Source organism: Dendrobates tinctorius, unplaced genomic scaffold (assembly GCF_039654945.1).
Source record: "Dendrobates tinctorius isolate UK_male_01 unplaced genomic scaffold, ASM3965494v1 ptg000158l, whole genome shotgun sequence".
NCBI lineage: Eukaryota > Metazoa > Chordata > Amphibia > Anura > Dendrobatidae > Dendrobates > Dendrobates tinctorius.
The window spans coordinates 33,234,588-33,258,557 of NW_027361825.1; the positions used below are offsets into that span (position 1 = coordinate 33,234,588).

The window sequence follows — 23,970 nt, forward strand, 5'->3', positions numbered from 1 at the left end:
TTGCCTTTTTTGCTGCTGCATCACACTTTTGACTCATATTCAGTCTGTGATCTATTAGTATACCCAAGTCTTTTTCACATGTGCTGTCACTTAGCCCTATTCCTCCCATTCTATATATGCTTTTTTCATTTTTATTGCCCAGATGTAGTACTTTGCATTTCTCCCTGTTAAAAACCATTCTGTTAGTTGCTGCCCACTTCTCCAGTTTATTTAAATCTTTTTGAATCCTCTCTCTGTCTTCTCTAGTATTAGCTATCCCTCCTAGCTTTGTGTCATCAGCAAATTTAATCAGTTTACCCTCAATTCCTTCATCTAAATTGTTGATAAAGATGTTGAACAATACAGGGCCCAGGACAGAGCCCTGTGGTACCCCACTTGAGACATTCTTCCAACTGGATGTGCAGCCATTTACGACCACTCTTTGGGTCCGATCACTAAGCCAGTTATGAATCCACCTAACAGTTGCCTTGTCCATTCCATACTTAGTCATTTTTTCAATAAGGATTGTATGAGAGACTTTGTCAAATGCTTTGCTGAAGTCAAGATATACTATATCTACAGCATTTCCTTGATCCACCCAATCAGTAATACCGTCATAGAAGGAAATTAAATTAGTCTGACATGACTTATTAGTTACAAACCCATGCTGACTCTGATTAATCACTTCATTCTTATCCAGGTATTGACATACATGTTGTTTAATAATTTGTTCAAAGATCTTTCCTGGTATAGAAGTCAGACTCATCGGCCTATAGTTGCCTGGGTCCACCTTCTTCCCCTTTTTGAAGATAGGAACAACATTTGCTCTTCTCCAGTCTTCTGGCACTTCTCCTGTTCTCCAAGAATTTTCAAAGATTATGGAGAGGGGTTCAAAAATTTCTTCTGCTATCTCCTTCAGTACTCTGGGGTGTAATTCATCTGGACCTGGAGACTTGAATTCATTCATTCACAGTATGTATTGGACTGTAATCCAACAAACAGATATACGGAACTGTATCAGAAGTGTACAGCTGTATACGATTTTTGTGCAACTAACAATCTCCGTATATGTATTTACGGAGTGTCACACACAAACGCTGACTAAGTATAAAAGTTACTATAATGCGAACGGCAGATATACAATACTGTTGGAGAATCGGACAGCTCTATACGATGGGTGTATGTAAAATTGTCAAGCTTCGTGTGTTTGTATATGGACTGACACACGCTGTCTCTGTCTAGTTTTGACCATAATCAAACAGCAGATCTACGAATCTGTTTGAAAAACGGACAGGACTCTAAGGTGTAGGTCTGGAAAAACGGAAAAACTCCTCGGCTTTTTTTTTCCAGAGTCACACTCAGCTTCTATTTGTCCGTGCTAGAAGGCGGTACATGGTAGTGTGTGAGGAGCGTACAATGCTGTATGGTGTGTGTATGTAAAATTTTCAAGCTCCGTGAATTTGTATACGGACTGACACACGCTGTCTCTGTCTAGATTTGACCGTAATCAAACAGCAGATATACAAAACTGTTTGAAAAACGGACACGACTCTAAGGTGTAGGTCTGGAAAAACGGACAAACTCCTCGCCTTTTTCTTCCAGAGTCACACCCAGATAGCTTCTATTTGTCCGTGATACCAGCCGGTACACGGTAGAGTGTGAGGAGCGTACACCGCTAGACGGTGTGTGAAAAAATGAACGCTCAGTAACTCACCAGGACAAAATAATAAAATTTGGAGTGCTTTGAAAAAAGCAGTTTGAACAGCAGTGTGCACACAGCAATGCAGCTAGCAGGTAGCCTTAAAAGGCAGCCTAATCACCACCAGTGCTGCTGCACACAACAAAAATCCTCCCCTTTCACTGCACACTAACTGTACAGTGAAAAGCGCTATCAGCAGAAGCAGTTTTTTTTTTCTTCTTCCCTGCCTAACGCTCTCCCTATTCAGAATCAGCAGCAGCACCTCTCCCTATTGTAAGATCGGCAGAAGTAAGATGATGGTCGGCGTTCACAGCCTTTTATACCCACTGTGACGCCACACAAAGCCAGCCAATCATTTCAATGCCCTTCTCTAAGATGGTGCTGGCTGCTGCGCATGTCATCGCGTTGCTCACAGTGTGCGTCCTCCATCATTGGATGAGAAAAGGCGCTGAAAGCATCATTTGAAACGCAACTTTGGCGTGCTGATCGGTGACCTCATGGCTGACCTCACGCTAGGGTCGGGTTTCGATCGATGAAACCCGACTTTGGCGAAAGTCGGCGATTTTTGAATCTGACTGACCTGTTTCGCTCAACTCTAGTTACAACAAATAATTGAATGTAAACCTTGTGGACTATTTGATTGTGAATAAAAACAGATAATTTTTTTCGCATTTGGGAGTTACGGATATTTTTCTCTATATTACACCTCATACACACGAGGCTCTGCTCCATACACCTCGTACACACGTGGCTCCGCTCCGTACACACGCGGCTCCTCTCCGTCCACCTCGTACACATGTAGCTCCGCTCCGTACACCTCGTATACACGCGGATCCTCTCCGTCCACCTCGTATACACGCGGCTCCGCTCCGTACACTTCATACACACGCGGCTCCGCTCCGTACACTTCATACACACGCGGCTCCGCTCCGTCCACCTCGCACACATGAGGCTCCGCTCCTTCCACCTCGCACACATGAGGCTCCGCTCCTTCCAGCTCATACACACGTGGCTCCGCTCCGTCCACCTCGTACACATGCGGCTCCACTCCGTCCACCTCGTACGCTCCGCTACGTCCACCTTGTACACACGCGGCTCTGCTCCGTACACTTCGTACACACATGGCTCTGCTCCGTACACCTCTTTCACACATGGCTCCACTCCGTACACCTTTTACACACACAGTTTCATTCCGTACATCTCGTACACAGGGCTCTGCTCTGTACACCTTGTGCACACACAGCTCTACTCCATACATCTCATACACACATGGCTGTGCTCCATACACTTTGTACACACACAGCTCTGATCCGTACCGTACACCTTGTACACACATGGCTCTGCTACATCCACCCTGTAAACCCCTCCTGACCCCACACATAAACTTCCTCTCATCAAGCACCATGATAACCAGCACAGCAGGGTCCTGCACACACCGATGCCCCTGATCATGTGACCCCTGACTCCTCCCCTCCTGTGACCTCATAACTGGTCCTGTGCGCACAGAGCAGCCATCGCGTCAGGCCAATTGCATCCTGGCAGCCACGCAGCTGCACAGCCAATGAGCAGCTGCAGCTCCGCAATCGAGCCCCTAAGCACTCCGGGCCCTGTCGCAGCTGCGACCGCGGTAGATACGCCCCTGCTTGGATGTTCCATTTTGGCGGTCGGCTCTTTCACAGCTTCCGGCAGCAGGATTGTGGGATAGCGACACAATCGCAGAAAGCTGTGACAGAGCTGATTGGCAATTATATAGTAGATACACATTCATTTTAAATGGTTCATCAAGGGCTTTTTATTTTTTTACTATGGGCCTAAGAATTAACAGGAAGGTTGTTGCTAACTACCTGCTTGTTGTGACTGGTGCAAATCTCTATCAGCACAGAGTAGTCACAGACTGCTCCTGCCGACGATTCAGCGGCTACCACTGACGTCTTTTCGACAGAGCAGTGGATTCTCTTTTTCTCTGCTCTGTTGATGGGGCATGACTGCCGAAGTCATTCTGATTGAGAGCCTCTCCCCACTACAAAACTGCAGAGAGCTGGCTGGCAATCAGCATGACATGGGCAGTCAGACCCCATGAAACAGAGCAGCCCAGAAAAGGAAAAGCTGCTCTGTTGACTTGGAGCAGCTGAATGTTGCATGGCTTGTAACACCCAGTTGTCATTTAATTTATACATATCCAAGTGGAATATCTCCAGAATTTGATGCCCTGTTTGGTCCAAAATCCATGTTTTCACTAAAATAGACATGTCAGAAACTAGTATCATGTCACCCTCACCTGAAGAAAATGGCATCAAGGACTCGTTCTTCATTAGTTTCCCATTTTCATCCAAAAAGTGTTTTGGGTCAAAATTCTCCGGGTTCTTGAACTGTGTCTTGTCATTGTGCACACCTGTAAGAACTGAAGTGAAAACTGTTCCCTGTGATTTGGAAAATAATTGGAAAAGTGATGAGTAAACTTATTTAATGTTTTACTTTTCATTTTTAATATTTTTTTTAGTGCAAATTGGTACTTACCTTCTTGAGTTTATAATTGCGAATCTCAGTATCCATGTTCAATTCATGGGGAAGAGCCAATGGTGTCACATCACCAAATCTCTGGACTTCATGTATGAAAGCGTCTGTGTACGGCATTTTGAATCTGTCCTCATATTTTGGTGGACATTGGCCAATTACATTGTCTATCTCATTGTAGACTTTCTCTGAGAAAACAAAAAAATTATATATTTTTTATATGTTGTTTAAAGGGGAGCTATTATCAAAAATTACCTTGTGTTTAAATCAGGTTTTGTGTTAAATTTATTTGCAATATAATTTTCGGAATGTTTTTGTTTCATATTACTATCATTATTTCTTTTTTTAAAAGCTGAAATTTTGCAATTTCACGGTACTTGGGTTTTTTTTTTTACACTCGAACCCCCTGTCCTTTCAGGAAGAGTTTATCAGAAGATTGCAGATCATCACAGGCAGTATTATAATGACAAGTAACACCGCTATAAGCAGCTGATGTCATATTATTACCATGATTAATGACAGTTTTATGCCTGAAATGCGTCGTTTTATTGCCTTAATGCAATATTTTTTAATGTACCTGGAATGATATAAACTGTACTAATAAATAGGTGAAGCTTTATAGTCAAATAGCTGGATGCCTTTGTTTGCTTTGTCTGCCTTCAAGCTAAGCAAAGGCTTTCACTTTTTGTGCCAAAGATCTTCACAGCCAATCTACAGGAGCTGGGGAACTTTGTATTTTGTGCTCATCTGATGTCATGTCTGACCCTGCTTCTCCTCACTTCACAATGACTTTTGCCCCTGCTCATTAGACACTTTGCTACAGAAAGATAGGGTTTAGCTCTGAATATTGTTGCTATGTGCATGTGTTGTTTCTTGAAACAACAAGAAGTTAGAGTCTAAAAAAAAGCGCAGTGGCCGGTGTGAAAATTGCAAGATATATGGAATAAAGGATGTTGAACGATTAAAAAAAAATACTGATTTAAATGATAGGTTAATTTCTGATGATAGATTTCCTTTAAGAGAACATTAGACTTTTAAAGATGTGTCTAATGCTAGCTACATACCTGCTATGCTGGGGTATTTCATAAGAAGCAATAATGTAAATCTGATGGTAGTGCTTACTGTTTCTGTCCCAGCAAAGAACATGATCATAGTGTTCATCACCAAAGTATCGGTATTGTAGATATCTGGTTTATTCTTACCTTCCTGGTGCAGATAAGAGAAAATAGTGTATACAATGATAGAAAGTTCAGCTTAGTATATATGTGACAACTGATGGACATTTTAGTTTGGAAGGGGGTTACCTTCTCGATTTTGTTTAAGAAACAGTCAATAAAATCCCTTGGGTTATTACTGTCGAAAGTTTTCATATTGATCTCCATTTTCTTCCTAACATAGTCTGCCATGAAAGAAAAGTTTTCCATAATTTTATGATGAGGTCCAGGTATGTACTTCAGGACATTTGGGTAAATGTTGTATAGCTGAAATAAAAGAAAAATGATCAAATTAGACTAAATAAAAAACATACACGATTACACCCATGTAAGGCTCCCATAGGAATTTCTGTACGCTCAATAGTTAACATATTTGGTCCCCCTTTCTACAGTTATGAGCAAACAAATATGTTTAACCAGGAGGCTTTAGTTGCTAAAAGGAAGAGAACAACATTCCAATAATATTTAAAAAAAACACTCCTCCTCCACTCACTCAAAGATTTTATGCTTTTAGTATGTTGCATTCATCATATTATATAGCATTGTGCACTTACAATTGCTCATTTTGCCTTTCTACCAGCTAATTCTTCTCTTTTCTCTGCTCTATGTAGAAACAGGAAGTATCTTGTCCCTACATGACTCATCATCTCTTCAACTCCTGACCCAGCTGCTCCCTCTTCCCCTCTTCCGTAGGCTTTTGCAGTGACTCATGACTTGTGCATAGAAAATTGGCCTCCTGTTTAAACATAGAGCTTAGAAGGATTCATCTTGTCAGTTTTTAATCACGTGATGTTATAGACCTAATGCAAAAGAGAAGAATTAGATGGGTAGAAAAAAAAATGAGCAATTATAAGAACACAGTGCTATTTAATATGATGATTTCAATATGTTAACAGGATAAAATCTTTAGGAGGAGGAGGAGTGTTCTTTAACCCCTTCCTGACATCTGACGTACTATCCCGTCCAAGGTACCCAGGCCCCTATGACCGGGGACGGACTAGTACGTCATCGCGATCAGCGGCGCTCCCGGGGGGCACCGCTGATCGTGGCCGGGTGTCAGCTGGTTATCACAGCTGACACCCGGCACTATGTGTCAAGGACTGCCCCCGACACGTTAACCCCTGGCCCACTGCGATCAAACATAATCGCAGTGTACCAGGGGTTTAGAGTAGCATCGGCAGGGGACCTCCTTCCCTGCAGGTCCCAGGATCCAATATGGCAGTGGGGACCTTCGAGGGCCTGCAGGGAGGCGGCTTCCTCAGAGCCTGCATAGCGCAGGCATGAGGAAACCTTGTGCAGAGCGTGTCAGATCGCTGATCTGACACAGCGCTGTGTGATGTGTCAGATCAGCGACAATATAATAAAGTAAAAAAAAAGTGTAAAAGTAATTTATAAAAAAATCGCTAAATAAATTAAAAAAAATATTCCCTAATAAATTCATTTTTTGGAAATAAAAAAACCCACATATTTAGTATCTCCGCGTCCGTAACGACCCGCCCTATTAAACTGTCCCATTAGTTAACCTCTTTAGCGAACCCCTTAAAAAATAAAAAACAAAGCGAAAAACAATGCTTTATTATCATACCGCCGAACAAAAAGTGCAATAGCGCACGATCAAAATGACGGATATAAATAACCATGGTAACGCTGAAAACATCATCTTGTCCCGCAAAAAACGAGCTGCCATGCAGCATCATCAGTGAAAAAATAAAAAAGTTATAGCTCTCAGAATAAAGTGATGCAAAAATAATTATTTTTTATATAAAATTGTTTTCATTGCATAAAAGCGCCAAAACATAAAAATACAACATAAATGAGGTATCGCTGTAATCGTACTGAACCGAAGAATAAAACCGCTTTATAAATTTTACCGCACGTGGAATGGTGTAAACGCACCCCCCAAAAGAAATTCATGAAATGCTGATTTTTGTTCATTCTGCGTCCCAAAAATCGGAATAAAAAGCGATCAAAAAATGTCACGTGGCCGAAAATGGTCCCAAAAACATCAACTCGTCTTACAAAAAATAAGACCTCACATGACTCTGTGGGTCAAAATATGGAAAAATTATAGCTCTCAAAATGTGATGATGCAAAAACTATTTTTACAATAAAAAGCGTCTTTTAGCATGTGACAGCTGCCAAACATAAAAACCCACCATAAATAGTAAATAAAAAACCCCTTTATCACCCTCTTAGTTAGGGAGTAATAATAACATTAAAAAAAAATGTGTTTATTTCCATTTTCCCATTAGGGATAGGGCTAGGGGTGTTTTGGGGTTAGGGTTGGAGTTAGAATTGGCAGATTTCCACTGTTTAGGCACATAAGGTGCTCTCCAAATGCAACATGGCGTCTGATCTCAATTCCAGCCAATTCTGCGTAGAAAAAGTCAAATGGTGCTCCAAGCTCTGCCATGCGCCCAAACAGTGTTTTACCTGAACGTATGGGGTATCAGCATACTCAGGACAAATTGGACAACAGCTTTTGGGGTCCAATTTCTCCTGTTATCCTTGGGAAAATAAAACAATTGGGGACTAAATGATCATGTTTGTGGAAAAAATATGATTTTTTTATTTTCACGCCCGGGCATTATAAACTTCTGTGAAGCACTGGGGGGTTAAAAGTGCGCACCACACATCTAGATAAGTTCCTTGGGGGGGTCTAGTTTCCAGAATGGGGTCACTTGTGGGGGGTTTCCACAGTTTAGGTACATCAGGAGCTCTCCAAAGGCAACATGACACCCGCAGACCAGTCCATCAAAGTCTGCATTCCAAAACGTCACTACTTCCCTTCCAAGCCACTGCGTGTGCCCATACAGTAGTTTTCTCCCACATATGGGGTATCAGCGTACTCAGGACATATTGGACAACAACTTTTGGGGGCCAATTTCTCCAGTTACCCTTGGCAAAATAAAAAAAATTGGGGACTAAAAGATCATGTTTGTGGAAAAAATATGATTTTTTTATTTTCACGCCCGGGCATTATAAACTTCTGTGAAGCCCTTGGGGGTTCAAAGTGCTCACCACACATCTACAGAAGTTCCTTGGGGGGTCTAGTTTCCAAAATTGTGTCATTTGTGGGGGTTTCCACTGTTTAGGCACATCAGGGGCTTTCCAAACGCAGCATGACGTCCGATCCCAATTCCAGCCAAAAAAGTCAAATGGCACTGCTTCACTTACAAGCTCTTCCATGCGCCCAAATAGTGGTTTACCCCCACATGTGGGGCATCAGCGTACTCAGGACAAATTGCACAATAACTTTTGGGGTGCTGTTACCCTTGGAAAAATAAAAATTGAAGGTGAAAAGATCATTTTTGTTGAAAAGATATGATTTTTTAATTTTATGGCTGTACGTTATAAACTTCTGTGAAGCCCTGGGAGGTTCAAAGTTCTCACCACACATCTAGATAAGTTCCTTGGGAGGTCTAGTTTCCAAAATGGTGTCATTTGTGGGGGGTTTTCACTGTTTTGGCACACCAGGGGCTTTCCAAATGCGACATGGTGTCCGATCTCAATTCCAGCCAAAAAAGTCAAATGGCGCTGTTTCCCTTCCAAGCTCTGCCATGCGCTCAAATAGTCATTTACCCCCACATATGGAGTATCAGTGTACTCAGGGCAAATTGCACAATAACTTTTGGGGTCCTGTTACCCTTGGGAAAATAAAAATTGGGGGTGAAAAGATCATTTTTGTGGAAAAAATATGATTTTATAATTGGATGGCTGTACGTTATAAACTTCTGTGAAGCCCTTGGGGGTTCAAAGTTCTCACCACATATCTAGATAAGTTCCTTATGGGGTCCAGTTTCCAAAATGGGGTCACTTGTGGGGGGTTTCCACTGTTTAGGCACATCAGCAGCTCTCCAAACGTGACATGGCGTCCGATCTGAATTCCATCCAATTTTGCATTGAAAAAGTGAAACGGCGCTCCTTCCCTTCTGAGCTCTGCCATGCACCGAAACAGTGGTTCCACCCACACATATCAGGTATAGTGTTGAGCATTCCGATACTGCAAATATCGGGTATCGGCCGATATTCGCTGTATCGGAATTCCAATACCGAGTACCGATATTTTTTCAATATCGGATATCGGAATCAGAAATTCCTATAATGCAATGAGCCACTGTTGTGGCTCTGATTGGCTGCCGAAATGACGTCATCATGATGCGTGGTCTGTGCGCATCATGATGCGCTGTCAGTTCGGGCCTTCCGGGGGGTCTGTGCCGACTGCCCGGGGGTCTGTACCGGCCTGCCAGGGGTCTGTGCCGACTGCCCGGGGGTCTGTGCCGGCCTGCCGGGGGTCTGTGCCGGCCTGCCGGGGGTCTGTGCCGACTGCCCGGGGGTCTGTGTGGACTGCCCGGGGGTCTTTGCGGACTGCCCGGGGGTCTGTGTGGACTGCCCGGGGGCCTGTGCGGACTGCCGGGGGTCTGTACCGGCCTGCCAGGGGGCTGTGCCGGCCTGCTGGTGGTCTGTGCCGACTGTCCGGGGGTCTGTGCAGGCTGCGGGGGTCTGTGCAGGCATCGTCCGATGGGACTACAAGTCCCATCGGGCGATGCCTGCTACAATGACAGTGATTGACACATTAGCCAATGATGGGACAGTAGTAGTCCCATCATCCGGCTAATGTGTTGAATGTAAAAAAAAACAAAAAAACATACTACATACATACTATACATACTACATACATGCTACATACATACTACATACATGCAACATACATACTACATACATGCTACATACATACTACATACATACAACATGCATACTACATATATTCCACATGCATGCAACATGCATACTACATATATACTACATGCATGCAACATACATATATACTACATATATACTACATGCAACATGCATACTACATATATACTACATGCATGCAACATACATACATACTACATGCATACTACATACATGCAACATGCATAATACATATATACCACATGCATGCAACATGCATACTACATATATACTACATGCATGCAACATACATACTACATATATACTACATGCAACATGCATACTACATATATACTACATGCATGCAATATACATACTACATATTACACAGGGAGAAATTGAGTACAAGTCCAATATCATAAAAAATGACAAGATTTATTAAACATGTAGTACTAACAAATTACATACATATATGACAAAAAATGAAGGATCAGATAATGTCCGCTGCTTATTAGTCCTACAGATTACAATATAAAGTGCTTAGTGCTTATGATTGATATGGGCCATACTTAAGGGATAAAGAGGTAAGGAGAGATCCTAACAGGTGCGCATCCTGAAAAAAATCCCACTATCCCATGCAATAGTACTTACCCATATTCAACTCCACCAGGACAACAAGCAGCGCCACCACCGAGGCGAAACATTTTTTGTCATGTATGTATGTAATTTGTCAGTACTACATGTTTAATAAATCTTGTCATTTTTTATGATATTGGACTTGTACTCCATTTCTCCCTGTGTAATATGTTATGCTGGAGTGTCCACTCTTCATTCCCATTGAGTCAGCACTATAAAGTGGGCGACTCTATTGGGATATATATTTGGTTCCATATGGTGTTGTTTTATATATATACCACATGCATGCAACATGAATACTACATATATACCACATATATACTACATGCATACTACATATATACCACATGCATGCAACATACATATATACAACATATATACTACATGCATGCAACATACATATATACAACATATATACTACATGCAACATACATACTACACATATACTACATGCATGCAACATACATATATACTACATACATGCAACATACATGCTACATACATGCAACATGCATACTACATATATACCACATGCATGCAACATGCATACTACATATATACCACATATATACTACATGCATGCAACATACATATAAACTACATATATATTACATATATACTACATTCAACATGCATACTACATATATACTACATGCATGCAACATACATACTACATATATACCACATGCATGCAACATACATATATACAACATATATACTACATGCAACATACATACTACATATATACTACATGCATGCAACATACATATATACTACATGCAACATACATACTACATATATACTACATGCATGCAACATACATACTACATACATGCTACATATATACTACATGCATGCAACATACATATATACTACATGCAACATACATACTACATATATACTACATATATACTACATACAACATACATACTACATATATACTACATGCATGCAACATACATACATACTACATATATATACTACATGCATACTACATATATACCACATGCATGCAACATACATATATACAACATATATACTACATGCATGCAACATGCATACTACATATATACCACATATATACTACATGCATGCAACATACATACAACATATATACTACATGCATGCAACATGCATACTACATATATACCACATATATACTACATGCATGCAACATACATACTACATATATACTACATGCAACATGCATGCTACATATATACTACATGCATGCAACATACATACAACATATATACTACATGCATGAAACATGCATAATACATATATACCACATATATACTACATGCATGCAACATACATATATACTACATATATACTACATGCAACATGCATACTACATACATACCACATATATACAACATGCATGCAACATACATATATACAACATATATACTACATGCATGCAACATACATATATACTACATGCAACATACATACTACATATATACTACATGCATGCAACATACAGACATACTACATGCATACTACATATATACCACATGCATGCAACATACATATATACTACATGCATGCAACATGCATACTACACTTATACCACATATATACTACATGCATACTACATATATACCACATGCATGCAACATACATATATACTACATGCAACATGCATACTACATATATACTACATGCATGCAACATACATATATACTACATATATACTACATGCAACATACATACTGCATATATACCACATGCATGCAGAATGCATACTACATATATACTACATATATACTACATGCATGCAACATACATACTACATATATACCACATGCATGCCACATGCATACTACATATATACTACATATATACTACATGCATGCAACATACATATATACTACATACAATACATTCATACAATACATACATATAGACATACAGTACATATAACATAGAGCACATACTCACCATCATTTGTCACTTTGTTCCCCGAAGCCATTGTCATCTATGGAATAAATATTAAAATAACAAACCACCAATATACTTACCCCTGATCCGCAGAAGTCCACGAGTGTCCCACGACGATCTTGCGTGGAGAACAGCAGCATCAGCTGATGCTACCGTTCTCTACGGGCTCCAGGAATCCAATGAAGGGAGGTAGGTATCCTTCCGCACTGTATTCCTCCGCCACAGTAAGAAATTTCTCACACAGCAATGCCATAAAGTGAGAGTAGGGACTTTTTTTTTACAGTGGCGGAGCATGTAGTATGCATGTTGCATGTAGTATATATGTAGTATATATGTATGTTACGTGCATGTAGTATATATGTAGTATGCATGTTGCATGCATGTGGTATATATGTAGTATGTATGCATGTAGTATATATGTAGTATGCATGTTGCATGCATGTGGTATATATGTAGTATATATGTATGTTGCATGCATGTAGTATATATGTAGTATGCATGTTGCATGCATGTAGTATATATGTAGTATGCATGTTGCATGTAGTATATATGTAGTATATATGTATGTTGCATGTGGTATATATGTAGTATATATGTATGTTGCATGCATGTAGTATATATGTGGTATATATGTAGTATGTATGCTGCATGCATGTAGTATATATGTAGTATGTATGTTGCATGCATGTAGTATATATGTAGTATGCATGTTGCGTGCATGTAGTATATATGTAGTATGCATGTTGCATGCATGTAGTATATATGTTGTATATATGTATGTTGCATGCATGTAGTATATATGTTGTATATATGTATGTTGCATGCATGTTGTATATATGTATGTTGCATGCATGGGTATATATGTAGTATGCATGTAGTATATATGTGGTATATATGTAGTATGTATGTTGCATGCATGTAGTATATATGTATGTTGCATGCATGTAGTATATATGTAGTATATATGTATGTTGCATGCATGTGGCATATATGTAGTATGCATGTAGTATATACAGTATATGGTATATATGTAGTATGTAAGTTGCATGCATGTAGTATATATGTTGTATATATGTATGTTGCAAGCATGTAGTATATATGTGGTATATATGTAGTATGCATGTTGCATGCATGTAGTATATATGTATGTTGCATGCATGTAGTATATATGTGGTATATATGTAGTATGCATGTTGCATGCATGTAGTATATATGTTGTATATATGTATGTTGCATGCATGTAGTATATATGTAGTATGCATGTTGCATGCATGTAGTATATATTTATGTATGTTGCATGCATGTAGTATATATGTAGTATGCATGTTGCATGCATGTAGTATATATGTAGTATATATGTAGTATGTATGTTGCATGTAGTATATATGTAGTATATATGTATGTTGCATGCATGTAGTATATATGTGGTATATATGTAGTATGCATGTTGCATGCATGTAGTATATATGTTGTATATACAGTGGGGAAAAAAAGTATTTAGTCAGTCAGCAATAGTGCAAGTTCCACCACTTAAAAAGATGAGAGGCGTCTGTAATTTACATCATAGGTAGACCTCAACTATGGGAGACAAACTGAGAAAAAAAAATCCAGAAAATCACATTGTCTGTTTTTTTTTCATTTTATTTGCATATTATGGTGGAAAATAAGTATTTGGTCAGAAACAAGCAATCAGGATTTCTGGCTCTCACAGACCTGTAACTTCTTCTTTAAGAGTCTCCTCTTTCCTCCACTCATTACCTGTAGTAATGGCACCTGTTTAAACTTGTTATCAGTATAAAAAGACACCTGTGCACACCCTCAAACAGTCTGACTCCAAACTCCACTATGGTGAAGACCAAAGAGCTGTCAAAGGACACCAGAAACAAAATTGTAGCCCTGCACCAGGCTGGGAAGACTGAATCTGCAATAGCCAACCAGCTTGGAGTGAAGAAATCAATTGTGGGAGCAATAATTAGAAAATGGAAGACATACAAGACCACTGATAATCTCCCTCGATCTGGTGCTCCACGCAAAATCCCACCCCGTGGGGTCAGAATGATCACAAGAACGGTGAGCAAAAATCCCAGAACCACGCGGGGGGACCTAGTGAATGAACTGCAGAGAGCTGGGACCAATGTAACAAGGCCTACCATAAGTAACACACTACGCCACCATGGACTCAGATCCTGCAGTGCCAGACGTGTCCCACTGCTTAAGCCTGTACATGTCCGGGCCCGTCTGAAGTTTGCTAGAGAGCATTTGGATGATCCAGAGGAGTTTTGGGAGAATGTCCTATGGTCTGATGAAACCAAACTGGAACTGTTTGGTAGAAACACAACTTGTCGTGTTTGGAGGAAAAAGAATACTGAGTTGCATCCATCAAACACCATACCTACTGTAAAGCATGGTGGTGGAAACATCATGCTTTGGGGCTGTTTCTCTGCAAAGGGGCCAGGACGACTGATCCGGGTACATGAAAGAATGAATGGGGCCATGTATCGTGAGATTTTGAGTGCAAACCTCCTTCCATCAGCAAGGGCATTGAAGATGAAACGTGGCTGGGTCTTTCAACATGACAATGATCCAAAGCACACCGCCAGGGCAACGAAGGAGTGGCTTCGTAAGAAGCATTTCAAGGTCCTGGAGTGGCCTAGCCAGTCTCCAGATCTCAACCCTATAGAAAACCTTTGGAGGGAGTTGAAAGTCCGTGTTGCCAAGCGAAAAGCCAAAAACATCACTGCTCTAGAGGAGATCTGCATGGAGGAATGGGCCAACATACCAACAACAGTGTGTGGCAACCTTGTGAAGACTTACAGAAAACGTTTGACCTCTGTCATTGCCAACAAAGGATATATCACAAAGTATTGAGATGAAATTTTGTTTCTGACCAAATACTTATTTTCCACCATAATATGCAAATAAAATGAAAAAAAAACAGACAATGTGATTTTCTGGATTTTTTTTTCTCAGTTTGTCTCCCATAGTTGAGGTCTACCTATGATGTAAATTACAGACGCCTCTCGTCTTTTTAAGTGGTGGAACTTGCACTATTGCTGACTGACTAAATACTTTTTTTCCCCACTGTATGTATGTTGCATGCATGTGGTATATATGTAGTATGCATGTAGTATATATGTGGTATATATGTAGTATGTATGTTGCATGCATGTAGTATACACTCACTGGCCACTTTATTAGGTACACCATGCTAGTAACGGGTTGGACCCCCTTTTGCCTTCAGAACTGCCTCAATTCTTCGTGGCAGAGATTCAACAAGGTGCTGGAAGCATTCCTCAGAGATTTTGGACCATATTGACATGATGGCATCACACAGTTGGCGCAGATTTGTCGGCTGCACATCCCTGATGCGAATCTCCCGTTCCAACACATCCCAAAGATGCTCTATTGGATTGAGATCTGGTGACTGAGGAGGCCATTTGAGTACAGTGAACTCATTGTCATGTTCAAGAAACCAATCTGAGATGATTCGAGCTTTATGACATGGCGCATTATCCTGCTGAAAGTAGCCATCAGATGTTGGGTACATTGTGGTCATAAAGGGATGGACATGGTCAGCAACAATACTCAGGTAGGCTGTGGCGTTGCAACGATGCTCAATTGGTACCAAGGGGCCCAAAGAGTGCCAAGAAAAAATTCCCCACACCATGACACCACCACCACCAGCCTGAACCGTTGATACAAGGCTGGATGGATCCATGCTTTCATGTTGTTTACGCCAAATTCTGACCCTACCATCCGAATGTCGCAGCAGAAATCGAGACTCATCAGACCAGGCAACGTTTTTCCAATCTTCTACTGTCCAATTTCGATGAGCTTGTGCAAATTGTAGCCTCAGTTTCCTGTTCTTAGCTGAGAGGAGTGGTACCCAGTGTGGTCTTCTGCTGCTGTAGCCCATCTGCCTCAAAGTTCGACGCACTGTGCGTTCAGAGATGCTCTTCTGCCTACCTTGGTTGTAACGGGTGGCAATTTGAGTCACTGTTGCCTTTCTATCAGCTCGAACCAGTATGCCCATTCTCCTCTGAACTCTGGCATCAACAAGGCATTTCCGGCCACAGAACTGCCGCTCACTGGATTTTTTTTCTTTTTCGGACCATTCTCTGTAAACCCTAGAGATGGTTGTGCGTGAAAATCCCAGGAGATCAGCAGTTTCTGAAATACTCAGACCAGCCCTTCTGGCACCAACAATCATGCCACGTTCAAAGGCACTCAAATCACCTTTCTTCCCCATACTGATGCTCGGTTTGAACTGCAGGAGATTGTCTTGACCATGTCTACATGCCTAAATGCACTGAGTTGCCGCCATGTGATTGGCTGATTAGAAATTAAGTCTTAACACACAGTTGGACAGGTGTACCTAATAAAGTGGCCAGTGAGTGTATATGTAGTATGTATGCTGCATGTAGTATATATGTAGTATATATGTATGTTGCATGCATGTAGTATATATGTAGTATATATGTATGTTGCATGCATGTGGTATATATGTAGTATGCATGTAGTATATACGTGGTATATATGTATGTTGCATGCATGTAGTATATATGTTGCACGTATGTATGTTGCATGCATGTAGTATGTATGTTGCATGTATGTAGCATGTATGTAGTATGTATGTTGCATGTATGTAGTATGTAGCATGTATGTAGTATGTATGTTGTATGTATGTAGCATGTATGTAGTATGTATGTAGCATGTAGTATGTATGTTGCATGTATGTAGTATGTATATAGTGTTATTTTTTTTTACATTCAACACATTAGCCGGATGATGGGACTACTACTGTCCCATCATTGGCTAATGTGTCAATCACCGTCATGGTAGCAGGCATCGCCCGATGGGACTTGTAGTCCCATCGGACGATGCCTGCACAGACCCCCGCAGCCTTCACAGACCCCCAGACAGTCGGTACAGACCACCGGCAGGCCGGTACAGACCCCCGGGCAGTCGGCACAGGACCCCGGACAGTCGGCACAGCCCCTCGGCAGGCCGGTACAGACCCCCGGCAGTCCGCACAGACCCCCGGACAGTCGGCACAGACCCCCGGCAGGCCGGTATAGCCCCCCGGCAGTCCGTACACACCCTAGAGAGGCTGTACAAGGACAGAAAAGGGTTTTTCTTATTCCGATACCGGAAGTCCCATAGACTTGAATGGGACTTCCGGTATCGGAATCGGCGATACCCGATACTTTTTTCGTATCGGGCCGATACCATCCGATCCAATATTTTAGGGTATCGAATGATATCGCTCAATACTAATCAGGTATCAGCGTACTCAGGGCAAATTGTACAATAACTTTTGCAGTCCAATTTCTCCTGTTACCCTTGGTAAAATAAAAAAAATTAGTCCTGAATTAATTTTTTGTGAAAAAAAGTTAAAGCTTCATTTTTTTTTAAACATTCAAAAAATTCCTGTGAAGCACCTGAAGGGTTAATAAACTTCTTGAATGTGGTTTTGAGCACCTTCAGGGGTGCAGTTTTTAGGATGGTGTCACTTTTGGGTATTTTCTATCATATAGACCCCTCAAAGTGACTTCAAATGTGATGTGGTCCCTAAAAATAAAATTGGGTTGTAAAAATTAGAAATCGCTGGTCAACTTTTAACCCTTATAACGTCCTAACAAAAAAATTTTGGTTCCAAAATTGTGTTGATGTAAAGTAAACATATGGGAACTGTTATTTATTAAGTTTTATTGTGTGGCATAAAAATTCAAAGTTAGAAAATTGCAAAATTTTCTAAATTTTTGCCAAATTTCCGTTTTTTTCACAAACAAACGCAAGTTACATGAATTAAATTTTACCACTAATATGAAGTACAATATGTCATGAGAAAGCAATGTCAGAATCACCGGGATCTATGGAAGCGTTCCAGAGTTATGACCTCATAAAGGGACAGTGGTCAGAATTGTAAAAATTGGCCCGGTCATGAACGTGCAAACCACTCTTGGGGTAAAGGGGTTAAAAACACATTAACAACACTGGTACACTGATACCCCATATGTGGGTGTAAATAACTAACCACAGTTGGTTACTATGCCCAGGCAATGCTGGGCTCTTCAGCTAGTTTTTAAATAAAAAAGGAAAAGTGTGCTTGTTTTATTTCAAATAAAAGACTTTATTCCAGATGTGTGTTTATTTACCATACAACTATAAGATCCATTACTAATAGGTGACTTATGGATGCTTCTCCATTACTAAGCTGTGTAATTGATGTCACCTGACAATACAAAGGCAAGTGGGAAGTGCCGGGTAAAGTGCCAGAATCGGCGCATCTAAAAGATTCACCTTTTCTGGGCATCTGCGGGCTGCTATTTTTAGACTGAAGGGGGCCAATATCCATGGCCCCTTACCAGCCTGAAAATACCAGACCCAGCTGTCTGCTTTAGCTTGGCTGGTTGTCAAAAAATGGGGAGGAACCCATGCCGCTTTTTTTTAAATTATTTATTTAAATAATTTTATAAATCAGAGTGGGGACTTCTCTATTCTTAATAACCAGCCTTGCTGAAGCTGACAGCTGAAGGTGGCAGCCCCCAGTTTTGCCTGGCTGGTTATCAAACATACAGGGGAATCCACGCCGTATTTTTAAAAATATTTATCTACAGTGCAAGCGCCGGTTGATGAATACTACCATAAGCCGCTCCTGGCCTCTCTGTTAGTAACGGCAGCAGACGTCGGCTGAAGGGACCAATAGTCCCATCAGCCAGCACCAATGACCAGAGGTAAACTTTATAATTGAGATCACAGCTAGGAGCTCATGCTCTTTGACTTATGTGATGATTTTACCACCGATCAGAAGAGATGCGGTGTTTGCCGCACATGACAGCGTGACAAACACCCGGTGTTCGGGGGCCAAACCTGAACAGTAACACGGACTTCCTTGTGAAGTCCATGTTCGGTGTCCATGCCCGAACAGTATGTGTTCGGTACGGACGCCGAACTTTATTGTTCAGGTTTTTCCATCTCTATATCTGACCCTTGCCTCCCTCATAGAGTTGAATGTGTTCTGTGCTGCTCTCCCTCCTGAAACTGACCAATCTCTTTTTCACTCTACTAGCCTTGGGCTTCTTCCTATGGCCAACAGCCACTTCATGAAAGCAACCTAGGGTACTCAATTTTAAATCCAGATGCCCGTATAGGAGTTTAAGGCTGAAAGCCGGCGTTTCCTCTGGGTTCTGCCAGTTGGAGAGACTAGCGCTCAGTTTGTCCAAGGTAGCCTAATTGAGCTAGAGGCTTTTGACAGACTTTACATATGGCACAAAGAGTACCTATAGCTCCTTAGTGCAAAATCACATATTACACGCACATGCTGAGCACATGGTTCTTTAACTGGAAATGTATATGAAATGTATTTTTAAATCTAAGGTTATACTTACTATTCCCCAGCGTGTGCTCATAATTTCAAAGTTGTCTTGAACACATTTTACAAGCTTTATGAAATTTTCATCTTGATATTCAAACCGATTACCAAATACCACAGAGCAAATCACATTGGACACAGCACGTAATGTGTGGTAATTGAGATCTATAGGGGATCCTAAAATAGCACATACAAATAGTTAAATCAAAAGTTAAAGTTCAGGGTTCACAGAATTGATGTCATGTTTTTAAACAGGGTTCGTTGTGTGGTATAACTAGGTTTACTGTTGTAGTCAGTTGTCATGATCACACAGGACTCATCATCTGGCTCTCATTAATGGTGCCTCACCATGTTATACTGGGTGATGGTGAAATGAGCTACTGCTAGCCAGCAAGAGCAGTGTGTCGGTCACACTTGGAGTTAGCCGTCGCACTGCTGCGCAGCCTTGAGAGTTCTGTATACACTTCACCTGCCTCCCGATTCTGGCAGGGGTGAACTTTAGCAGAGCGCTACTCAGGCAGCGAGCGGCAACCTGGCTGGTGACCGGACACACAAACAGCAGAAAGGGCAAACAGACCAGAACAAAAAAAAATGCAGCGCAACTGCATAAACTAAGGTGAGCAATGATAAACCAATCATGAACACCAAAGCATGAACCTCCTCAGAAGCACAGTAACACTGACCTTTACCACTAACCAGAACTGAAAATAATCAGCAACAAAAGGTGGAAATGGCAGTTTAAAATCTGCCTTCCAGCAGTCATCTAACCACGCTGCAGCAACTTCCAATCTCCACCCCCAGACCACAGGGTCCCCGCACAGCATAATTGCTGGGAGCAGCGGTGTCCCACCTTCCAGTGATGCTATAAGTGCATCTCCTAGGATGCAATAACCGAACTGAGCTCCGCCTCCAAGGTGACACCCTGCCCCTCATGGCCAATAATGGGCGGTGGACACTTCAGTCTTGTGAGCAACAAAACTCTTAGGCCCCAATTCATCAAGACAGGCATTTGCCAGTCTTGATGAACTTTGCCCTGGAGTAAGATCTGGCAAATTCATAAAGATATGTGCACCCTCTAAAAAATCTTTCAAATTCTACATTCCGCCACTCCAACTGGAGTGCATTTTTATCAAACACCACATTTGTTGAATAAGTTATGAATACAATTAATGAGAATTGATACACGCAAAGCTGTCCATCACACTACTTGATCTACAGGCCATGACAGTAATCAGTGGCCCCTGTACAGGAGCCATGAAACCAATCTATTACATTGATTAGCTAGCCTAGTGCAAAATCATGGTTGCACTAGTGGTTAATCAAAAGGAGTTTTGTGCATGCAAGCAGGTAAGGGGTTGTTCTCACAGTTTCTGTCCTATGGCCACAGATTGCTGTCATGTCCAATAGACCGAGTCATTTGCAACACACCAACTCTAACTATGATGAATATGTTGGGTGCATTTAGTCATGCCCCATCATACCCGAGACCTGACCACTTTTTGAAAAGTTGGCTGAGGTGGCCGGGAGTGGCGTAAGTGTAGCACAAAAACAAGGTCACATTTCAAGCAATTTCATGCCAAAAAAACTTCTTGATGAATCACAACTAGTGTTGAGTGATACCTTCCGATATCGGGAAATATTGGATCGGATTGGATTGGACCGATACCCCAAAAATATCGGGTATCGCCGATTCCGATACCGGAAACCCATGCAAGTCAATGGGGCACAAATATCGGAATGAAAATAAACCCTTTCTTTACTTGCACATCCAGTTCGGGAGGGGGGAAGAGTGTGGGCGGTGCGTGGGCGGAGACTGTGTGTGTGTGCGGGCGGGGTCTGTACGGGCCTCTCGGGGGTCTGTGCGGGCCTGCCGGGGGTCTGTGCGGGCCTGCCGGGGGTCTGTGCGGGCCTGCCGGGGGTCTGTGCGGGCCTTCCGAGGGTCTGTGCGGGCTGCTGGTGTTCTTTGCGGCCCTGCCGGGGGTCTGTACGGGCCTGCTGGGGGTCTGTGCGGGCTGCCAGGGGTCTGTGCGGGCCTGCCGGGGGGTTGTGTGTGTGGGCAGGCATCGTCCGATGGGACTACAAGTCCCATCGGGCTATGCCTGCTACAATGACAGTGATTGACACATTAGCCAATGATGGGACAGTAGTAGTCCCATCATCCGGCTAATTTGTTGAATGTAAAAAAAAAACATACATTCTACATACATACTACACATATACAACATTCATACAACATACATACATACTACATACATACTTCATATATACTACATTCATACAACATACGTACAGTACATACTACATACATACTACATATATACTACATTCATACAACATACATACATTCACACTACATAATACATACATACTACATATATACTACATTCATACAGCATACATACTACATACATACTTTATATATGCTACATTCATACAACTTACATACATACTACATACATACTACATATATACTACATTCATACAACATACATACATACATACATACATACTACGTATATACTACATTCATACAACATACATACTACATACATACTACATATATACTACATTCATACAACATAAATACATACATACTACATACATACTACATATATACTACATTCATACAACATACATACATACTACATACATACTTCATATATGCTACATTCATACAACATACATACATACTACATACATACTACATACATACTACATTCATACATACTACATATATACTACATTCATACAACATACATACTACATACATACTACATATATACTACATTCATACAACATACATACATACTACATAATACATACTACATATATACTACATTCATACAACATACATACATACTACATACATACTACATATATACTACATTCATACAACATACATACATACACACTACATATATACTACATTCATACTACATATATACATACTACATTCATACTTCATATATACTACATTCATACAACATACATACATACTACATACATACTACATATATACTACATTCATACAACATACATGCATACTACATATATACTACATTCATACAACATACATACATACTACATACTACATACATACTTCATATATACTACATACATACAACATACATACATACTACATACATACTACATATGTACTACATTCATAAAAACATACATACAGTGGGGCAAAAAAGTATTTAGTCAGTCAGCAATAGTGCAAGTTCCACCACTTAAAAAGATGAGAGGCGTCTGTAATTTACATCATAGGTAGACCTCAACTATGGAAGACAAACTAAGAAAAAAAAATACAGAAAATCACATTGTCTGTTTTTTTTTCATTTTATTTGCATATTATGGTGGAAAATAAGTATTTGGTCAGAAACAAGCAATCAAGATTTCTGGCTCTCACAGACCTGTAACTTCTTCTTTAAGAGTCTCCTCTTTCCTCCACTCATTACCTGTAGTAATGGCACCTGTTTAAACTTGTTATCAGTATAAAAAGACACCTGTGCACACCCTCAAACAGTCTGACTCCAAACTCCACTATGGTGAAGACCAAAGAGCTGTCAAAGGACACCAGAAACAAAATTGTAGCCCTGCACCAGGCTGGGAAGACTGAATCTGCAATAGCCAACCAGCTTGGAGTGAAGAAATCAACTGTGGGAGCAATAATTAGAAAATGGAAGACATACAAGACCACTGATAATCTCCCTCGATCTGGTGCTCCACACAAAATCCCACCCCGTGGGGTCAGAATGATCACAAGAACGGTGAGCAAAAATCCCAGAACCACGCAGGGGGACCTAGTGAATGAACTGCAGAGAGCTGGGACCAATGTAACAAGGCCTACCATAAGTAACACACTATGCCACCATGGACTCAGATCCTGCAGTGCCAGACGTGTCCCACTGCTTAAGCCTGTA

At 41.0% G+C, this 23,970-nt stretch overlaps 1 protein-coding gene across 1 annotated transcript in view; it reads right to left on the reverse strand.

The window, feature by feature from the left end:
* The window catches only part of LOC141052052 (cytochrome P450 2F2-like), a 61,304-nt gene that overhangs the window by 12,984 nt on the left and 24,350 nt on the right, over positions 1-23,970 (reverse strand). The window contains exons 5-9 of the mRNA XM_073549240.1: positions 20,061-20,221; positions 5,497-5,673; positions 5,257-5,398; positions 4,196-4,380; positions 3,957-4,098 (exon numbers count right to left, since the gene is read on the reverse strand). Coding sequence (XP_073405341.1) covers positions 3,957-4,098; positions 4,196-4,380; positions 5,257-5,398; positions 5,497-5,673; positions 20,061-20,221 — 807 coding nt within the window. The remainder of the gene's footprint in view (positions 1-3,956; positions 4,099-4,195; positions 4,381-5,256; positions 5,399-5,496; positions 5,674-20,060; positions 20,222-23,970) is intronic.